This window comes from Symphalangus syndactylus, chromosome 22 (genome assembly GCF_028878055.3).
Source record: "Symphalangus syndactylus isolate Jambi chromosome 22, NHGRI_mSymSyn1-v2.1_pri, whole genome shotgun sequence".
NCBI classification, from domain to species: Eukaryota; Metazoa; Chordata; class Mammalia; order Primates; family Hylobatidae; genus Symphalangus; species Symphalangus syndactylus.
The window spans coordinates 9,231,058-9,250,339 of record NC_072444.2 but is presented as its reverse complement, the minus strand read 5'-3'; the positions used below and the strand labels follow the sequence as shown (position 1 = coordinate 9,250,339).

The following is a 19,282-nucleotide window of genomic DNA, read 5'->3' as shown; positions in this document are numbered from 1 at the left end:
TAGCTGGGTGTGGTGGTGCACACCTGTAGTCCCAGCTATCCAGGATGGCTTAAGCCCAAGTGGTTGAGGTTGCAGTGAGCCATGACCATGCCACTGCACTCAAGTCTGGGCGGGACCCTGTCTCAAAAATAAATAAATACAAAGGATGAACAAATTATGAGATTAAAAAAGGGTTAGTCTCCTTTATCCTTGCTACACCTCCTCACCCAAAGCCAAGCAGTAGTGTAGCAGGATAAGCCGCAGACAAAACCCCTCAGACACCAAGTTAAAGAAGGAAGGGCTTTATTCGGCCAGGAGCTTTGGCAAGACTCACGTCTCCAAAAACCGAGCTCCCGGAGTGAGCACTTCTTGTCCTTTTTAAGGGCTTACAACTCTAAGGTGGCCTGTATGAAGGGGTCGTGATCGATTGAGCAAGCAGGGGTTACGTGACTGGGGGCTGCATGCACCGGTAATCAGATCGGAACAGAACAGGACAGGGATTTTCACAGTGCTTTTCCATACAGTGTCTGGAATCTATAGATAACATAACCGGTTAGGTCACGGGTCGATCTTTAACTACCAGGCCCAGGGCACGGCGCCGGGCTGTCTGCCTGTGGATTTCATTTCTGCGTTTTAGTTTTTACTTCCTTCTTTGGAGGCAGAAATTGGGCATAAGACAATATGAGGGGTGGTCTCCTCCCTTAGTAGTAGTAAGCACTGTAAATATTTGTGGATTTACAACCATTTCATTCAGTCTTGATGACAGCCCTGAGAAGTAGTCATTGCATCTCCTTTTATAGATGAGAATACAGTTCAGAGAGGTTAAGGCCACTGGCCAGCCACAAGCTCTGGAAGGTGAACCCAGTTCCCTCTAATCCCAAAGAATGTGGCTAGGCGCGACGGCTCACGCCTGTAATCCCAGCACTTTGGGAGGCCGAGGCAGGCGGATCACGAGGTCAGAAGATCGAGACCATCCTGGCTAACATGGCGAAACCCTGTCTCTACTAAAAATACAAAAATTAGCCGGGCATGGTGGCGGGTGCCAGTAGTCCCAGCTACTCAGGAGGCTGAGGCAGGAGAATGGCATGAACCCAGGAGGCGCAGCTTGCAGTGAGCAGAGATCGCGCCACTGCACTCCAGCCTGGGCAAGAGTGCGGGACTCCGTCTCAAAAAAAAAAAAAAAAAAAGAACGTGCATTTTTATGTGGGACAAGGGGTCTCAAAAGACAGGTTGGAGGATTCCCAGTCCTGGGAGAATAAAAGTTGGGTGAAGTTCAGAACTGCCACCTCATCAGTCAGAACTGGGCCAGTAACAACCTGCAGAAGCTCAGCCTGCAAAAGCTCAGCCTGCAAAGGCTTATCAGGACTCTAGGCCCTTGGTTACTTTCCCATCTTTAGTATTTTGTTCTTCTCCAGGATAATCAGCAGAAAAGTGCCTGGCCTTGTGTGCATATACCATGGAGGGGAGAGCTAGAGAGGCTGGGCTCTCGGGAACCACTAGAAGGAAGGAATGAGGGGGCTGCTGGTTAGGCCCACAGCTGAGACGGAGAAGGGCTCTTGGAGTTCTCTTTCCCTTTGTAACATCAGGTAGAGGCTTAGACAACTTGACTGTTTTTCATGACCTTAAAGACTGTGGCTCCAGCCGGGCGTGGTGGCTGACACCTGTTGTAATCCCAGCACTTTGGGAGGCTGAAGCAGGTAGATCGCTTGAGCCCAGGAGTTCTAGACCAGCTTGGGCAACTTGGCAAAACCCTGTCTCTACAAAATATATAAAAATTAGCTGGGTATTGTGATGCGGACTTGTAGTCACAGCTGTCGTAGAGGCTGACGTGGGAGGATCACCTGAGCTCAAGAGGTCAAACCTGCAATGAGCCGTGATTGCGCCACTGCACTTGAGCCTGGGCAACAGAGAGTCAGATCCTGTCTCAAAAAAAATATATACAGCCGGGCGCGGTGGCTCACGCCTGTAATCCCAGCGCTTTGGGAGGCTGAGGCGGGAGGATCACGAGGTGAGGAGATCGAGACCATCCTGGCTTACATGGTGAAACCCTGTCTCTACTAAAAATACAAAAAAAATGGGCTGGGCGCGGTGGCTCACACTTGTAATCCCAGCACTTTGGGAGGCCGAGGCGGGCGGATCACAAGGTCAGGAGATCGAGACCACGGTGAAACCCCGTCTCTACTAAAAATACAAAAAATTAGCCGGGCGTGGTGGCGGGCGCCTGTAGTCCCAGCTACTCGGAGAGGCTGAGGCAGGAGAATGGCGTGAACCCAGGAGGCGGAGCGTGCAGTGAGCCGAGATTGCGCCACTGCACTCCAGCCTGGGTGACAGAGCGAGACTCCGTCTCAAAAAAAAAAATACAAAAAAATTAGCCGGGCATGGTGGCGGGCGCCTGTGGTCCCAGCTACTTGGGAGGCTGAGGCAGGGGAATGGTGTGAACCCGGGAGGCGGAGCTTGCAGTGAGCCGAGATCACCCCACTGCACTCCAGCCTGGGTGACAGAGCGAGACTCTGTCTCAAAAAAAAAAAAAAAAAAAAAAATATATATATATATATATCAATAAAAATTTATTTCCAGAGCTGTATGTGTAGAGAAAAAAAAAAAAGACACTGGACACATTTTGGGCTGGATTAGAATTAGAGAGCTGGGGAGAATGTCTGTATTCCCAGCAGCCTGGAGAAGACACGGAAGTCTTGAGAAGCGGCAGCAGCATTTAAAAGACTGGGAGCGTGGAGGGGCCAAGGCTTTCAGCTGCCCTGGATCTTCCTACTGCCGCCCTCCTAATCACCCATAGATGGTTTCCTTTCCCCATTTTTTTTTTTTTTTTTTTTTGAGACAGAGTCTCGCTCTGTCGCCCAGGCTGGAGTGCAGTGGCGCAATCTCCGCTCACTGCAAGCTCCACCTCCGGGGTTCACGCCATTCTCCTGCCTCAGCCTCCGAGTAGCTGGGACTACAGGCGCCCGCCACCACGCCCGGCTAATTTTTTGTATTTTTTAGTAGAGACGGGGTTTCACCGTGGTCTCTATCTCCTGACCTCGTGATCCGCCCGCCTCGGCCTCCCAAAGTGCTGGGATTACAAGCGTGAGCCACCACGCCCGGCCTCCTTTCCCCATTTATGTCATACTTGGTGTTTCTATGTTAGTGTGACTGCATATATAGCTTTGATCTCTTTTTTTGTTGTTGTTTTGTTTTTGTTTTTGCTTGTGTTGTTTTGAAACGGAGTCTTGCTCTGTTGCCCACGCTGGAGTGCTGTGGTACGATCTCGGCTCACGACAACCTCCACCTCCCGGGTTCAAGCGATTCTCCTGCCTCAGCCTCCTGAGTAGCTGAGATTACAGGCGCACGCCACCACACCGGCTAATTTTTTTGTTTTTGTTTTTGTTTTTTTTGTTTTTGAGACGGAGTCTCACTCTGTTGCCCAGGCTGGAGTGCAGTGGCACTATCTCGGCTCACTGCAAGCTCCGCCTCCCAGGTTCACGCCATTCTCCTGCCTCAGCCTCCCGAGTAGCAGGGACTACAGGCGCCCACCACCACGTCTGGCTAATTGTTTGTATTTTGTTTAGTGGAGATGGGGTTTCACTGTGTTAGCCAGGATGGTCTCGATCTCCTGACCTCGTGATCCACCTGCCTTGGCCTCCCAAAGTGCTGGGATTACAAGCGTGAGCCACCACACTGGCCACACCGGGCTAATTTTTTGTATTTTTAGTAGAGACAGTTTCACCATGTTAGCCAAGATGGTCTCGATCTCCTGACCTCACAATCCGCTTGCCTCAGCCTCCCAAAGTGCTGGGATTACAGGCATGAGCCACTGCGCCTGGCCACAGATAATCATCTTTAAAATGATAAAAACAGATTTCAACTGTGGTTCTTCTCTGGGGTAGGAAGGTGAAGATACACATGGGTGAGCTACTGATTTACCTTCTGAAAATACTGTTTGGAAGCAGCTGGATTGGGCTTGATTGTAGTAGAGTCCTGTGTCCAGTTCACTGGGCAGACTTTTCCATGGGTTTCTACCTACTGGAACGCCTTCACCAAGAGCAGGGTTTCCTCCACACTTTGGCCCACTGGGAGATCATTAACACTCAAGTGTGGCTGGCTGTGGTGGCTCACGCCTGTAATCCCAGCACTTTGGGAGGCTGAGGTGGTCAGGAGGTCAGGAGATCGAGACCATCCTGGCTAACACAGTGAAACCCCATCTCTACTAAAAAAAAATACAAAAAATTAGCTGGGTATGGTGGCGGGCGCCTGTAGTCCCAGCTACTCGGGAGGCTGAGGCAGGAGAATGGCGTGAACCCGGGAGGCGGAGCTTGCAGTGAGCCACTGCACTCCAGCCTGGGCGACAGAGCAAGACTCCATCTCAGAAAAAAAAAAAACAAGTGCTTGATGACTCCATTGGGGTCAATTATGAAGAGACCTCTTAGTGCAAGACCAGGACCTTCTAACAGCACACCGTAGTCTCGAGAAATTCGCTTAGTTAAATCTGACAAGGGTGCGATGTTCACGTGGCCCAAACCGCCATTCTTTCTTGGTGTATTTATCCAGGCAAGATGGCTAAACTGGGAATCCACTGAGACTGCAACAACTTCAAAGTTCACATCGTGAAATTCCTTAGCTTTGTCACTAGAAGCAACAATTTCTGTAGGACACACAAAGGTGAAATCCAAAGGATAGGGCCGGGCGTGGTGACTCACACCTGTAATCCCAGCACTTTGGGAGGCTGAGGCAGATGGATCACCTGAGTTCAGGAGTTCAAGACCAGCCTCACCAACATGGTGAAATCCCATCTCTACTAAAAATACAAAAATTAGCCAGGAGTCCTGGCAGGCGCCTGTAATTCCAGGCACTCAGGAGGCTGAGGCAGGAGAATTGGCTTGAACCCGGGAGGCAGAGGTTGCAGTGAGATGAGATCGTGCCACTGCACTCCAGCCTGGGTGACACAGCAAGACTCCATCTCAGAAAAAAAGAAATCCAAAGGATAGAAGAAAAGCACCAAATATTTCCCCTCAAAGTCATTAAGGCTTAGGTCTTTGAACTCTCCATCGACAACGGCTGTACCCTTAAAATAGGGCGCATGCTGGGTGACATCAGGTGCACGGTATGAGGAACTGGTGCCAGAATTTTGCTTGACCGGAACCAGACCACAATATGTTTGTCAAGCTTGTTCTTCCAGAAGCAGCAGGCCTGAGGGCTGCAGTGGCAGAAATGCCCCCAAGGAATGGCACTCACATGCCGGGCAACTGATGCCTACAGTAACCTTCCCACAGCAGCTGCAATCTTCAGTGCACGTGTGTTTTTGTGTTTTTGAGACAAGGTCTGTCTCTGTCGCCCCGGCTGAAGTGCAGTGGCACAACCTGAGCTCACTGTAGCCTCAGCCTCCCAGGCTCAAGCCATCCTCCCACCTCAGCCTCTTGAGTAGCCACGACTATAGGCATGCACCACCATGCCTGGCTAATTTTTGTAATTTTTTGGATAGAAATGGGGTTTCGCCATGTTGCCCAGGCTGGTCTTGAACTCCTGGGCTCAAGCGATCCTCCTGCCTCGACCTCCCAAAGTGCTAGGATTACAGGTGTGGTGGCACCCTGTCTCTAAAAAAAATCAACCAATTAAATAAGAAAAGAAAATAGCTCTTCTCCCCCTCTGATTATAACAGTAACACATTACCAAAGTTACTGGTACTTACATGGGGTTGAATGGAGTTATGATGGATATTTCACTTAATGTTGTTCTTCAATGTTTTAATTGTTTACAACAGACTTAAATTTTTTTTTTTTTTTTTTTTTTTTTTTGAGACGGAGTCTCGCTCTGTCGCCCAGGCTGGCGTGCAGTGGCGCAATCTCGGCTCACTGCAAGCTCCGCCTCCCGGGTTCACGCCATTCTCCTGCCTCAGCCTCTCCAAGTAGCTGGGATTACAGGGGCCCACCACCATGCCCGGTTAATTTTTTGTATTTTTAGTAGACACTGGGTTTCCCCGTGTTAGCCAGGATGGTCTCGATCTCCTGGCCTCTGATCCGCCCACCTCGGCCTGTCAAAGTGCTGGGATTACAGGTTTGAGCCACCGTGCCCGGCCAAAACTTTTTAAATACATGTGGGTGGATCACCTGAGGTCAGGAGTTCAAGACTAGCGTGACCAACATGGAGAAACCCCATCTCTACTAAAAATACAAAATTAGCCGGGCGTGGTGGCACATGCCTGTAATCCTAGCTACTCCAGAGGCTGAGGCAGGAGAATCACTTGAACCTGGGAGGTAGAGGTTGTGGTGAGCCAAGATCACGCCATGGCACTCCAGCCTGGGCAATAAGAACAAAACTCTGCTTCAAAAAAAAAAAAAAAAAAAGAAACATGTAATTTGCCGGACGCAGTGGCTCACGCCTGTAATCCCAGGACTTCGGGAGGCTGAGGCAGGTGGATTACTTGAGATTAGGAGTTTGAGACCAGCCTGGCCAACATGGTGAGACCCCGTCTCTACTAAAAATACAAAATTTGGGTTGGGCACCGTGCGCAGTGGCTCATGCTTGTAATCCCAGCACTTTGGGAGGCCAGGGTGGGCGGATCATGAGGTCAGGAGATCGAGACCACGGTGAAACCCCGCCTCTACTAAAAATACAAAAAATTAGCCGGGCATGGTGGCGGGCGCCTGTAGTCCCAGCTACTCGGAGAGGCTGAGGCAGGAGAATGGCGTGAACCCGGGAGGCGGAGCTTGCAGTGAGCCGAGATCACGCCACTGCACTCCAGCCTGGGTGACAGAGCAAGACTCCGTCTCAAAAAAAAAAAAAAAAAAATTTGGGTTGGGCACAGTGGCTCACGCCTATAACCCCAGCACTTTGGGAGGCCAAGGGGGGCGTGGATCACCTGTGATCAAGAGTTCGAGACCAGCCTGGCCAAACTGGTGAAACCTCGTCTCTACTAAAAATACAAAAATTAGCTGGGTGTGGTGGTGGGCGCCTGTAATCCCAGCTACTAGAGAGGCCGAGGCAGGAGAATCACTTGAACCCAGGAGGCAGAGGTTGCATGAGCCAAGATCGCGCCATTGCACTGTAGCCTGGGCGACAGAACGAGACTCCGACAGAACGAGACTCCATCTCAAAAAAACAAAAACAAAAACAAAACAAAACTTAGTAGGGCATGGCGAGGCACGCCTGTAATCTTAGCTACTCGGAAGGCTGAGGTTGAAGAATTGCTTCAGCCTGGGAGGCGGAGGTTGCAGTGAGCTGAAATCATGCCTGTGCACTCCAGCCTGGCGACAGAGTGAGACTCCGTCTCAAAAAAAAGAAAAATACATGTAATGCTCCGTATTAAACATCTTAGATAATATAGCAGGATACAATGACGCAAGTAATAATTATCTGTAATACCATTTTCCGAGGTTACCATTGTTAATACGGGATATATTTTCCTCACCACATTTTTCTCACATTTTTTTTATGTGTATGCATTTTTTTTCCAAAAAAAAAAAAGGGGGATGATAATCTGTTTTTCTTTTTTTTTTTTTTTTTTTGGTTGGGGGGTGGAGTTTCATTCTGTCACCCAGGCTGGAGTGCTGAGTGCAATGGCTGATCTTGGCTCACCGCAACCTCCACCTCCCGGGTTCAAGCAATTCTCCTACCTCAGCCTCCCAAGTAGCTGGGATTACAGTCGCACACCACCATACCTGGCTAATTTTTGTATTTTTTTTTTTTTTTTTTTTAGTGGCGATGGGGTTTCACCATGTTGGCCAGGCTGGTCTCGAACTCCTGACCTCAAGTGATCCACCCACCTTGGTCTCCCAAAGTGCCAAAGTACTGGGATTACAGGCGTGAGCCACCACGCCCCGCCTTTTTTTATTTTTTATTTTTTTGAGACAGTCTGGCTCTGTTGCCCAGGCTGGAGTGCAGTGGCACGATCTTGGCTCACCGCAACCTCCACCTCACGGGTTCAAGCAATTCTCCTGCCTCAGCCTCCTGAGTAGCTGGGATTACAGGCGCCCATCACCGCGCCTGGCTGATTTTTGTATTTTCAGTAGAGACGGGGTTTTGCCATGTTGGCCAGGCTGGTTTCGAACTCCTGATCTCAGGTAATCCGCCCGCCCCGGCCTCCCACAGTGTTGGGATTAGACATGTGAGCCACCACACCTGGCCGTCTGTTTTTCATTCTGCTTGTTTTACTTGGCAGTGGGGAACATCTTTCTATTCAATAGATTGATCTCCGAAAACATCACTTTTGATGGCTTCATACTGTTCTATCATGAATACACCACATATTTAACTAGTTCATTACTATTGAACACCTGGGTCCTATTTTTGTTGTTTTTAAAATGTTATGAAGAATACAGTAGAGAATATTTGTGTAATTAATCTTTGCGTGCATCCATTATTCTGTTCTTGGGATACATTTTGAGAAGTGGAATTGTTGGGCAATTCCTCTTAACGTATTTCTAGGGTGTTTGATAAATATTGTCTGATTGGCCCAGGAAAATGTTTGCCATTTCTCACATGTAGTATTTGACTGACTTTCAGGACAGGAAGATGTCACCCAAGCGCATAGCTAAAAGAAAGTCCCCCCCAGCAGATGCCATCCCCAAAAGCAAGAAGGTGAAGGGTAAGTTGGCCTTGGCCTTTTTGTGGGTACAGGTGGCCCCTTGAAACCCTAAGAACCCAGGACTGGGCTTCTTCCTGACGCTTGAAGCTGAAGTGTGTGGATGTGCAGAGACCCCACCCAGCTGGAAGGTTTCCTGTAGCTCATTGAATCCCACCCTCTGGGAATCACAAAAGTGGGCAGAAGCTCCTCTCGAGGCACTCAGGCAGCACTGGCAAAAAAAAAAAAAACAAACTAGACCCTAGGGCTTCGCCCCAGGCAGTGATGCATTATGGTTAGGATCACTGACTCTCCGACATGGGTTCAAGTCCTTGCTCTGTCTAGCTGATGGGCAAGTCACTTAATCCGCAGTTTGGATTATCGACTTCATAAAATGGAGGCAGCCAGAGCAGCGCCACCCTCTCTGGGCTGTGTGAGGATGAGATGAGTTAATGGCCTGGCAGCATTTGAGGGAGGTGGCTGTGGTTTCCTCTGTCCTGGGACCCCGGAGGGGGACAAGGAGGAGAGAAAAGCCAGCACCAAACTGGGAGGGGAAGTGTGGACCCACACTCAGACAGTGTCTGTCTTTTGCAGACGCGAGGGCCGCCGCCTCCCGCCGCGTTCCTGGCGCCCGCTCCTGCCAAGGTGCCTACAGGCCGAGCCCTCCTGACCAGAAAACCCGACCAGGTGGCTCCGCGCCCAGGGCGCCCTCTGTGCTGCCAGCGCGGGCTCCTCAGCGGTGGCCACATCCTTGGGGGAGGGACTGGGCGCCCTTGGCTGCCTGGTGCTGCGGGTTGGGGGGCCGCCTTTGGCCCACAGAGGGCCCCGGGTCGCCCACCTGCTGGCGTGCACCTCCCGCAAATGCCGCTGTCCGCTCTTCCTCCCGCCCCTCCTGCCTCTCCACTGGATGGCGGAGGGAAGAGTCTGTTTCTGCAGTGGATTTGCCCGGGAGCTGAACTTATTCACTGGCGGACGGCCTGGGCATGGAGGAGGGCTAGGATGGAGACTGGGGACTGTTCTCTGACCCACGTACTCTCCCTTGCTTTCGCTGCAGATTCTGCTATCATAATTAGCTTTCTGCCGGGCAAGGTGGCTCATGCCTGTAATCCCATCACTTTGGGAGGCCGAGGTGGGCGGATCACGAGGTCAGAAGATCGAGACCATCCTGGCCAACATGATGAAACCCCGTCTCTACTAAAATACAAAAAATTAGCCTTGCGCGGTGGCGCGCACCTGTAGTCCCAGCTACTCAGGAGGCTGAGGTAGAGGCATCGTTTGAACCCGGGAGGCAGAGGTTGCAGTTAGCCAAGATCCACCCACTGCATTCCAGACTGTCGACAGAGGGAGACTGCGTCTCAAAATAATAATAATAATAATAATTAGCTTTCTTTTCTTTTCTTTTCTTTTTTTTTTTTTTTTTTTTTTTTTTTGAGATCGAGTCTCACTCTGTCGCCCAGACTGCATGGGGCAGTGGCACGATCTCGGCTCACTGCCACCTCCGCCTCCCAGGTTCAAGTGATTCTCCTGCCTCAGCCTCCCCAGTAGCTGAGATTACAGGCTACTGTTGGCCAGGTTGGTCTCTAACTCCTGACCTCAAGTGATCCGCCCGCCTCGGCCTCCCAAAGTGCTAGGATTACAGGTGTGAGCCACCGCACCCAGCCCCTTGCCCTCTCCACCAAGATTCATTTCACAGTATCCAGTGTCTCCTTGTTTCCCTTTCTCCCCTTTCACATGAATAATATGCTCAGTTCTTAATCTCCACAAAAATCCTGTGAGAGGGCCGGGCGCGGTGGCTCACGCTTGTAATCCCAGCACTTTGGGAGGCCGAGGCGGGCGGATCACGAGGTCAGGAGATTGAGACCACAGTGAAACCCCGTCTCTACTAAAAATACAAAAAAAAATTAGCCAGGCGTGGTGGCGGGCACCTGTAGTCCCAGCTACTCGGGAGGCTGAGGCAGGAGAATGGCGTGAACCCGGGAGGCGGAGCTTGCAGTGAGCCGAGATTGCGCCACTGCACTCCAGCCTGGGCGACAGAGCGAGACTCCGTCTCAAAAAAAAAAAAAAAATCCTGTGAGAGAGGTACTTTTGTTGTCCCCATTTCACAGATGACAAAACTTAGAAAGTTCCTACTAACGTCTGTGGCAGAGCAGGGGCTTCCGCGCAGGTTTGTCTGATCCCAGAGCCTGTGAGCTCTCCTCGTGGTCCTCATCCTCTGGACTCAGGGTCTGTCTTCTTCACCCTTCAGTATCACACAGGTCCCACAGCACAGAACCCGGCTTGGTGCTGACACTAGGCCAGGGCGACGTGGGCCAGCTGGGGCTGGGTGAGAAGGTGATGGAGAGGAAGAAGCCGGCCCTGGTATCCATTCCAGAGGATGTTGTGCAGGCTGAGGCTGGGGGCATGCACACCGTGTGTCTAAGCAAAAGTGGCCAGGTAGGTGTTGGGGGCCTGCACAGGGTTGGACAAGGCCTGGGGTTGGGTGGCTTGGGGCAGGGCTTTTGAATCACACATGTTCACTATGGAAATGGAGCTGGCTTGTCAAGTGGGGAGTGGCCTACATGAGAATGGACTGCGCGGCCAGACTTCGCATTAATGAGGGCATCCTGGGCACAGGTCTATTCCTTCGGCTGCAATGATGAGGGTGCCCTGGGAAGGGACACATCAGTGGAGGGCTCGGAGATGGTCCCTGGGAAAGTGGAGCTGCAAGAGAAGGTGGTACAGGTGTCAGCAGGAGACAGTCACACAGCAGCCCTCACCGAGGATGGCCGTGTCTTCCTCTGGGGCTCCTTCCGGGTAAGGCTGGGTCTGGAAGTCTGCATGGGGTCTGAAAGGCAGAATTAACTGGCGGGGCCCCAAAGATAATCCACTTCCATGCCCCCGTGGTACTTACTGGTGGGGAGATGAAAGCCCACAGGTAGAGCTGAGGCCCAGACCCAGGACTCTAGCTTCCTCATGTGGGCCTGTCCACCCCACGGGCTGTTTCCTCGAATCCGATGTCATTAAGTGTCTGTCCTGGGAAGTGAGTGGGTCAAGGATGTCCCTGGGTTGAGGCTGATCCAGGAGGCCTGCTGTCTTCACCCATCTCCCTGACTCCGTCTCCCCCTCACCTTGCCAGCACTTCCCAGAGGCTTGGATGGGGAAGGAGGTGTGGAGGCAGGGATTGTCGCATCTCAGAGTTTCCAAGGTACAGAGGAGTGTAGTTTAAAAAACAGATAACTGTTTTTTGTTGTTGTTTTTTTGTTTTGTTTTGAGATGGAGTTTCTTGTTGCCCAGGCTGGAGTGCAATAGCACAATCTCGCCTCACCACAACCTCTGCCTCCCAGGTTTAAGTGATTCTCCTGCCTCAGCCTCCCGAGTAGCTGGGATTACAGGCATGCGCCACCACGCCTAGCTAATTTTGTATTTTTAGTAGAGACGGGGTTTCCCCTGTTGGTCAGGCTGGTCTCAAACTCCGGACCTCAGGTGATCCACCCCCGCCTGTGCCTTCCAAAGTGCTGGGATTACAGGCATGAGCCACCGTTCCTGGGGCCAAATTCTGTATTTAAATTGTTTGCTTTTTTTTTTTTTTTTTTTTTTGAGATGGAGTCTCGCTGCATCGCCCAGGCGGCTGGAGTGCAGTGGCGAGATCTCACTGCAAACTCCACCTTCCGGGTTCAAGCCATTCTTCTGCTTCAGCCTCCCAAGTAGCTGGGACTACAGGCGCATGCCTGTTGGCCAGGCTAGTCTCGAGTTCCTGACCTCAAGCCATCTACCCGCCTCAGCCTCCCAAAGTACTGGAATTACAGGCATGGGCCACCACACTCCGCCTGATGGGTGTTTCCTTATCACATCTATTTTGAATTTTTCACAGAGAATTTCAAACACATGGAAGTCATCAGAATTGGGCCAGGCCCAGTGGCTCACGCCTGTAATCCCAGCACTTTGGGAGGCCGAGGCAGGCGGATCACGAGGTCAGGAGATCGAGACCATCCTGGCTAACACGGTGAAACCCCATCTCTACTAAAAATACAAAAAATTAGCCAAGCATGGTGGCAGGTGCCTGTAGTCCCAGCTACTCGGGAGGCTGAGGCAGGAGAATGGCGTGAACCCGGGAGGCGGAGCTTGCAGTGAGCCAAGATCGCGCCACTGCACTCCAGCCTGGGAGACAGAGCAAGACTCCGTCTCAAAAAAAAAAAAAAAAAAAAAAAAAGGCCGGGCGCAGTAGTTCACGCCTGTAATCCCAGCACTTTGGGAGGCCGAGGCAGGCGGATCACCTGAGGGGTTGGGAGTTTGAGAGCAGCCTGACCAACATGGAGAAACCCTGTCTCTATTAAAATTACAAAATTAGGCCGGGCGCGGTGGCTCACGCTTGTAATCCCAGCACTTTGGGAGGCCGAGGCGGGCGGATCCCGAGGTCAGGAGATCGAGACCACGGTGAAACCCCATCTCTACTAAAAATACAAAAAATTAGCCGGGCGTGGTGGCGGGCGCCTGTAGTCCCAGCTACTCGGAGAGGCTGAGGCAGGAGAATGGCGTGAACCCGGGAGGCGGAGCTTGCAGTGAGGCGAGATCGCACCACTGCACTCCAGCTTGGGTGACAGAGCGAGACTCCGTCTTAAAAAATAAAAATAAAAAAAATAAAATAAAATTACAAAATTAGCTGGGCGTGGTGGTACATGCCTGTAATCCCAGCTACTCGGGAGGCTGAGGCAGGAGAATTGCTTGAACCTGGGAGGCGGAGGTTGCAGTGAGCCAAGATCGCGCCATTGCACTCCAGCCTGGGCAACAAGAGCGAAACTCCGTCTCAAAAAAAAAAAAAAAAAAAAGAAAGTAATCAGAATTATATATATATATATATATATATATATATTTTTTTTTTTTTTTTTTTTTTTTTTTTTGAGACAGGGTCTTGCTCTATCACCCAGGTTGGAGTGCAGTGACAATCTCGGCTCAGTGCAACCTCTGCCTCTCGGGCTCAAGCAGTTCTCCTTCCTCAGCCTCCCGAGTAGCTGGGATTACAGGCATGTGCCACCACACCCGGCTAATTTTTGTATTTTTAGTAGAGACGGGGTTTCACCATGTTGGCCAGGCTGATTGTGAATTTCTGATCTCAGGTGATCCGTCCGTCTGGGCCTCCCAGAGTGCTGGATTGCAGGCGTGAGCCACCACGTCTGGCCTCTTTTCTTTTTTCTTTTTTTTGAGACGGAGTCTCGCTTTGTCGCCCAGGCTGGAGTGCAGTGGCGCGATCTCGGCTCACTGCAAGCTCCGCCTCCCGGGTTCACGCCATTCTCCTGCCTCTGCCTCCCGAGTAGCTGGGACTACAGGCGCCCGCCACAACACCTGGCTAATTTTTTGTATTTTTTGTTAGAGACGGTGTTTCACCGTGTTAGCCAGGATGGTCTTGATCTCCTGACCTCGTGATCACCTGCCTCAGCCTCCCAAAGTGCTGGGATTACAGGTGTGAGCCACCGCACCCGGCCTCTTTTCTTTTTTAATTAGAGACGAGATCCTGCTCTGTCACCCAAGCCAGAGTGCAATGGCATCATCATAGCTCATTGCAGCCTCAACTTCCTGGGCTCAGCCTCTCAAGTAGCTGGTACTATAGGCTTGTGCCACCACGCCCAGCTAATTTTTGTATTTTTTGTAGGGACGGGGTTTCACCGTGTTGCCCAAGCTGGTCCTGAGCTCAAGCGATCTGCCTGCCTGGGCCTACCAAAGTGCTAGGATTACTGGCATGCGTTACCATGCCTGGCCCAGAAGAGTATATTGAATGCCCGTTTACTTGCCACACAGTTTCAATGATTATCAGCTTGTGGCCAGACTTGTTTATCTCTATTTGCATCCACTGTCTGACTCCTTGATTATCTTAATGCGAGTCGCAGACCATAAATGATTTCATTTGTAAGTATTTGAGTATGTGGCCCGGTTCCTGCCCACTTCTCCATCCCCATCTGGTGCCACTGCCCTTCTGGATTTCACTGGCATGGGGCAGGCAGGACTGGCTGATAAGGGCCCTGTCCCTCCCTTCTAGGACAATAACGGTGTGATTGGGCTGTTGGAGCCCATGAAGAAGAGCATGGTGCCCGTGCAGGTGCAGCTGGATGTGCCTGTGGTAAAGGTGGCCTCAGGTGGGTCTGGGGGTACTTGCTCGGGGCAGGAGTTGGAGGACCTTGTTCTGGGGCTGGCCTAGCCTTGGGCCTTACAGCTGTGGCCTGCATCCCGTACCTTTTCATCCTTAGGAAACGACCACTTGGTGATGCTGACAGCTGATGGTGACCTCTACACCTTGGGCTGCGGGGAACAGGGCCAGCTAGGCCGTGTGCCTGAGTTATTTGCCAACCGTGGTGGCCGGCAAGGCCTTGGTAAGTGGCCTTGGTACCTCCAGCAGGGCAAATTGGCCGGCCATTCCCACAGTGAAGGCCAAAGGCAGGAAGGATTTGCTGTGGTCAGGCTTGCATCAGATGGACTTGTGGTGTTGGTTAGGACTTTGGAGACAGGCCGCTCTGGTAGTTTTGCCCCCTACTGTCTATGGGACTCTGAACATAGTTTCTTCATCACTAAGTCTACCTACCTGTAAACCTACTTCATTAGGTTGCTGTGAAGTTAAATGAGTTAATGAGAAGAATATCAGGCAGATGGTAAGTTCCATATAAATGATACTTCTAATGACTGTGAGAATCTGAGCAAGGCACTTGTATTCTCTTGATCTCAGTTTCCTTTTCTATAAAATAGGGTTAAGAGTCCCTACTTAGCCTCTCAAGGGCTTTTATAATGGAGGAGAATTAAACTCGGGGCAGAGAGAAGCCATGTGTGTCTGTCTGTCACTGACCGTGACTTTCCCTCTGCCTGCAGAACGACTCCTGGTCCCCAAGTGTGTGATGCTGAAATCCAGAGGAAGTCGGGGCCACGTGAGATTCCAGGATGCCTTTTGTGGTGCCTATTTCACCTTTGCCATCTCCCACGAGGGCCACGTGTACGGCTTTGGCCTCTCCAACTACCATCAGCTCGGTGAGCCCCGAGCCCAGCTTCAGGCATGACCCAGTGGCCTGCGTTCCTGTCCTGGCTCTGCCACTCATTCATTGTGCATCCTTTGCGGGGTCGTCTAACCCCTCCAAGCCACAGTTTTGTTGTCTGTAAAGTGAGAATGTCCATATCCTGATGGGAGGTGGCCTCACTGTGGGAGGGGATTGAGAAGGGCAGCTCTCAGAACACCTTCACCCCTGATGGCTCCGGCCTTTCCCCCAGGAACTCCGGGCACAGAATCTTGCTTCATACCCCAGAACCTAACATCCTTCAAGAATTCCACCAAGTCCTGGGTGGGCTTCTCTGGTGGCCAGCACCATACAGTCTGCATGGATTCGGAAGGTAGGGCCTTTACGTCCTTCTCTAGTCTGGGGGTGGAGTGTACCCTGGCCTAGGCCTAGCCAGATTCCTGAGACCATGGTCCTTGGAGCCTGGGTCTGTTCCATGGGTTGTGCCACACATGGGTCCATGAGAGTCACTCTCATCCTCCTGGAGTCCTGGTGCTCTTCCAAGTGTGAGTTCAATGGGGGCCCATGTAGAGTCTCCTAGGCCTCCTCCAAAACTGGGAAGAGACACTGCAGATCTCCTTCTGATCGCCCTGGGAGCAGGGACACACTCCCATGGACAGGGGAACTCACCTAGCCTGCCACCCATTTTGCCTGTAGCACGCCCTCTGCTATTGCTCATCCCTCTCCCTCCTCCCGCAGGAAAAGCATACAGCCTGGGCCGGGCTGAGTATGGGCGGCTGGGCCTTGGAGAGGGTGCTCAGGAGAAGAGCATACCCACCCTCATCTCCAGGCTGCCTGCTGTCTCCTCGGTGGCTTGTGGGGCCTCTGTGGGGTATGCTGTGACCAAGGATGGTGAGTGGGGCTGCCTACACTCTGTCTAGTTGGGACCTGGGGCTCATGGTTCTTACCCAATTCCCCAGTAGGCTGTGATGTCCACTGTCAGGGGGAGCTGAGGTGCAGAGAGCAGTGTTTGTGATGGCACTTGTTCCTGCTTCTCAGAGCACTGGCATTGATGAATATGAAATGAGTACACAAATTATTTTAGTCAAGGTGACTTATTATGCAGAGGAGAGAAATAGCAAAGAGTGCGATATCACTGAGGCCTAAGGAGGCAATGGGACTGGAACCCAAGTCTCCAGACTCCTAACCCAGGCTGCTCTCTCCCTCAGGGTGACCCCTTCATATATCACCTTGTATGTTCCCACTTCCCAGGAACTTGTACTTAGAATCTAAACCAGGAAAAAAAAAAGGCTTAGTAGTCAGAGTTGTAGCAAGTATAGCAGAGGAGGGTGTGAACAAGTGACCACCAAAGCCTGAGTGGGTGAGGGGACAGCCATGGAGGTCCTGTAGAAGCCTGGAGCTGGCAGAGGTGCTTGACCTGAGATTATCTGGGAAGACTTCCTCAGGAAGTGGGCCTTGCACTGTACCTTGAAGGTTTCATTCTTTGTGAAAAGCAAAGAATGCCGTTCCAGGCAGAGGAACATTAGGGCAGTCTCAAAGGTGGCTGGTCCTGGGAACAGAGGGTGGGGTAGGACCTTGAATGCCACGGCTAGGAGCAGTCTTTGGCAGTGTGTAGGGACTGTGGTCTCTGGTTTACAGAGTTCTTTTTTATCCATCATCTCCTTGGGTTCTCCCAACTTCCCTGAACTCCCAGAGTCTGGGACCTTGCCAAGCTGCTATAGGCCAAGGCCACAGTCCACGCCCATGTCCCAGCTTTCTCCTGCTACAGAAAGGTGGGCTGGGGATCCTGGAGACAGCTGTACCCATTTCTCTCTCTTACAGGTCGTGTTTTCGCCTGGGGCATGGGCACCAACTACCAGCTGGGCACAGGGCAGGATGAGGACGCTTGGAGCCCTGTGGAGATGACGGGCAAACAGCTGGAGAACCGTGTGGTCTTATCTGTGTCCAGCGGGGGCCAACATACAGTCTTACTAGTCAAGGACAAGGAACAGAGCTGATGGAGCCCCTGAGGACCTGGCTTCTGTCCCGCACAACCTCCCTCACAGAACAGGGAAGCAGTGACAGCTGCAGATGGCAGCGGGCCTCTCCCCAGCCCTGAGCACTGTGTCAGCTCCTGCCTTTTCTCATCAGCAGAACAGAATCCTTTTCCTCTTTTTCTTCCTCCCTTTGGAATTTTCCTGGGACCTACAGAATAAAGGGGGAGATGGACAGGGGGTTTTCAGAAGGAGCATGGCTCACTCAGAGCTGTATGGTTAGACATTTCTCCCCTTTTCCCTACCTTCCATGGTCCTGGTTAGCCCTGGCTTTGCCTACTAGAAAAACAAAACTTCCCCCCTGGGGTTTGGTACCCACTCTGAAAAGCTGGGGCTCCATCAAGCCCCATTCTAGTCATGTGCCCCTTTCCTGTCCCTGACAGTCCACAGGCAAACAAATGGTACAGTCATAAGAGCCATCTGTCATGGACCCACGCCCAGAGGATCGTGCAGAAAAAAGCAGAGCTGCATGGCTGTGGGCAACTCTAAGCCAAATATTTGGCTCAGAACAGGTGTCCATGGGACAAAAAAGAACAATCCTCCACTTGACCAAGAAAAAAGTGATTCTCCCAGAAGCACAAAGCATACTCTTGCCCCTCAGGTGTTGCCTGTGTACATCGTACCCATCCATTGGCTTCACCTGCAGCCAAGGGCCTAGACTTGCAAAGAGAAGCCACGCTGGGGAGAGCAGAGCAGGGTATGGGGTGGGGAGAGAGGGTGGAGGGTTTTGTAAACAAACTTAACAGCAATATTGAAAGGGGGGGGGGATTGAGGGAGGGATAGAGTGTTGGAGGGACAGAGACTAGTCCTGAGACGGAAACAGCAACTTGTACAGTGGCTGAGAAAATAGGATATAGTTTTGATTTTTTTAATTGTAAAATATTTTGGAGGGAGAACAAAATCTTTTAACATTTTGAATAAATTTAGAGTTTTATAAAATAGGCCACTTGTTTTCTGCACATTCCCTGCTTTTTAAGGGAGCACATATTATGTGCCAGGCACTGCTGGGAAAGACAGAATAAGCTATAAACGTGGTGTTGAGGCTACAACTTAAGTGATGTCAAGATGTCCTGAGGTGCCAGCCAGCTGTCAGTGTGACGGTAACAAAGGCTTCAAATCTGTCAAGAAGGAAGAAAAAGTTTTGTTTGAGTTTTGTTTGGGTATTTCTGTTTTGGGAGTCACTGGATTATTTTAAAATGCTGCATAGTACAATAGAGGCAGGATGGGCTGGGCGCGGTGGCTCACGCTTGTAATCTCAGCACTTTGGGAGGCCGAGGCGGGCGGATCACGAGGTCAGGAGATCGAGACCACGGTGAAACCCAGTCTCTACTAAAAATACAAAAAATTAGCCGGGCGTGGTGGCGGGCGCCTGTAGTCCCAGCTACTCGGAGAGGCTGAGGCAGGAGAATGGCGTGAACCCGGGAGGCGGAGCTTGCAGTGAGCCGAGATTGCGCCACTGCACTCCAGCCTGGGCGACAGAGCGAGACTCCGTCTCAAAAAAAAAAAAAAAAATAGAGGCAGGGTGGATCTTTTAATGCCAAACCAAGATTTTTTTTTTTTTTTGAGACAATTTTTCTCTTGTCACCCAAGCTAGAGTGCAATGGCGCAATCTTGGCTCACTGCAGCCTCCGCCTCCCAGGTTCAAGTGATTCTCCTGCCTCAGCCTCCCAAGTAGCTGAGGCTACCATGCCTGGCTAAATTTTTTTGTATTTTTAGTAGAGACGGGGTCTTGCCCCGTTGGTCAGGCT

At 51.4% G+C, this 19,282-nt stretch overlaps 1 protein-coding gene and 1 pseudogene across 20 annotated transcripts in view; one reads left to right on the top strand and one right to left on the bottom strand.

Annotated features, from left to right (window-relative positions):
- Positions 1-18,475, top strand: part of RCC1 (regulator of chromosome condensation 1) — a 39,922-nt gene extending 21,447 nt beyond the window's left edge. For 12 of the 20 annotated variants that reach the window (XM_063631473.1, XM_063631479.1, XM_063631476.1 and 9 more), the window contains 10 exons: positions 8,473-8,554; positions 9,125-9,217; positions 10,776-10,963; positions 11,144-11,323; positions 14,541-14,637; positions 14,749-14,871; positions 15,362-15,517; positions 15,755-15,874; positions 16,240-16,392; positions 17,323-18,475. In XM_063631473.1, coding sequence (XP_063487543.1) covers positions 8,473-8,554; positions 9,125-9,217; positions 10,776-10,963; positions 11,144-11,323; positions 14,541-14,637; positions 14,749-14,871; positions 15,362-15,517; positions 15,755-15,874; positions 16,240-16,392; positions 17,323-17,498 — 1,368 coding nt within the window. In that variant the 3' untranslated portion in view covers positions 17,499-18,475. The remainder of the gene's footprint in view (positions 1-8,472; positions 8,555-9,124; positions 9,218-10,775; positions 10,964-11,143; positions 11,324-14,540; positions 14,638-14,748; positions 14,872-15,361; positions 15,518-15,754; positions 15,875-16,239; positions 16,393-17,322) is intronic. The other 8 variants (XM_063631483.1, XM_063631488.1, XM_063631485.1 and 5 more) reach the window with 2 other exon arrangements.
- On the bottom strand, positions 3,725-7,335 carry LOC129472370 (thioredoxin-dependent peroxide reductase, mitochondrial-like; annotated as a pseudogene).
- Positions 18,476-19,282: the final 807 nt, after the last annotated feature.